The sequence below is a fragment of the Rhagoletis pomonella genome, unplaced genomic scaffold (assembly GCF_013731165.1).
Source record: "Rhagoletis pomonella isolate Grant_MI unplaced genomic scaffold, Rhpom_1.0 Rhpom_scaffold_02469, whole genome shotgun sequence".
NCBI lineage: Eukaryota > Metazoa > Arthropoda > Insecta > Diptera > Tephritidae > Rhagoletis > Rhagoletis pomonella.
Window position 1 is genome coordinate 25,137 of NW_023461023.1, and position 1,570 is coordinate 26,706.

General features: G+C 38.0%; 1 protein-coding gene across 1 annotated transcript; it reads left to right on the forward strand.

The window, feature by feature from the left end:
- The first annotated feature begins 229 nt into the window (after positions 1-229).
- LOC118753441 (putative nuclease HARBI1) lies at positions 230-957 on the forward strand. The gene is made up of 4 exons (XM_036488319.1): positions 230-268; positions 325-469; positions 527-898; positions 950-957. The coding sequence occupies exons 1-4, from the start codon at positions 263-265 to the stop codon at positions 955-957; spliced, it is 531 nt and encodes a 176-aa protein (XP_036344212.1). The 5' UTR covers positions 230-262.
- The last annotated feature ends 613 nt before the right edge of the window (positions 958-1,570 follow it).

The window sequence follows — 1,570 nt, forward strand, 5'->3', positions numbered from 1 at the left end:
CACCTTGGGCTTTCCCAGCCAACAGTAAGTTCAGTCCTGTCTGAAACACTCGACATTTTAGAAGCAGTCATATGTCCTCTATGGATCAAATTTCATATGACAGACGCTGAAAAAACAGAAGCCAAGGAGTATTTTTTCCAAAAAACTGGTTTTCCTGGTGTTATTGGATGTGTCGATGGAAGCCACATTAAAATTTTGGCTCCCAACAAACAAGACCAGCAATCTATACTACAATCGAAAAGGATTTTTTAGTTTGAATGCTATGATTGTAAGAACAGGCCAACGTTTGCTTTGCATTTTAAAACATAAAAAATTCTTCCACAGATTTGCGATCATAAAATGCGAATACGGTATTTTGATGCTCGTTATGCGGGTTCTGGGCATGACTCTCTAATTTGGAATATTAGCCAAGCGAGAACAATTCTGAAGGAGCGATACGATGCTGGGGAGCGTAGATGCTGGCTCTTAGGTAAGAATTAACCCCGCAAATTTAAACCCTATAAAATATATAAAAATGTTTATGTAGGTGATGCGGGTTATCCTCTTGAACCATACATTTTGACGCCATATCGATCCGCAGCAGAAGGAAGTCCAGAAGCTATTTACAACAACAAACATGCCAAAGCTAGAAACATAGTTGAACGCACTATTGGAGTGTTAAAAAACCGATTTCGCTGTTCGCTCGGTGCACGTCAACTTCACTATACGCCATCTAAGGCCACGCAAATAGCTAATGTATGTGCAGCACTCAACAACATTTGCATCGAGTTTGGTTCACACATCAAAAACGAGGATGCAGACATTACAGAACTAAACGAAGACAATGTTGACAATACTGATGATATGGAAAATAGCATAAATATTGAAGCTTCGCAAATTAGAGAACAAATAAAAAACAGTTTTGTGTAATTTCAGTTCATTCTTTTTTTATAAAATAAATGGAATTCAGTCTTTTAATATCAAATAAATAGTAATTCTAATATCTAACGTACTAAACAAAAACAATTCACAGGTACTTAAAAAAATAAATAAATAGGTACATATCTACATGAAAATCAGTCAACTTTTTTTTAAATTCCTAAGCTTTTCTTTGGCAATTTCTAATCTTATTTCTTTTAATTGCATTGCAGCTTTGTGCAATTCTACCTCTCTGCGATCCCTTTTTTCCAAAAGCTTTAGCTTCTTTTCTTCTATTGCTAGAAGTTTCTTCTGATAACCGGCCGTATCTCGTAAGGAATGCTTCATTGATCCCATTTTATTTGTAGCGTCAGTTAAAATTCTTTCCTGCATACTATTGTGCCTTTCCAAAAGGTCGTTCCTCTCGCTCGTTTTTGGTTTTCGTGTTCTGGCTGGAGTGGATGGTTGATTTCTGCTCCTGGCGCTCGCTGAAGTTGTGGGTTCTTCCTCTTCGCATGGCAAATCTGGTGGGCACAACTGAATGCATTCAATAAGTTGAGCGCCATCCAGTGGAGCAAATTCAACCGGACTTGATGTTTGGTGTTGTGTTTCCGCTGGTGGTAACTGAACACCTTGCAAAACACCTTCTGGACTTAGCTGCTTGTTAAACTGC

What these genes read in the sequence shown, in the direction of transcription:
- LOC118753441 (XM_036488319.1), top strand. An exon ending in GCGTAGATGCTGGCTCTTAG is followed by an intron (nt 470 to 526) that starts GTAAGAATTAAC and finishes ATGTTTATGTAG; the next exon opens with GTGATGCGGGTTATCCTCTT.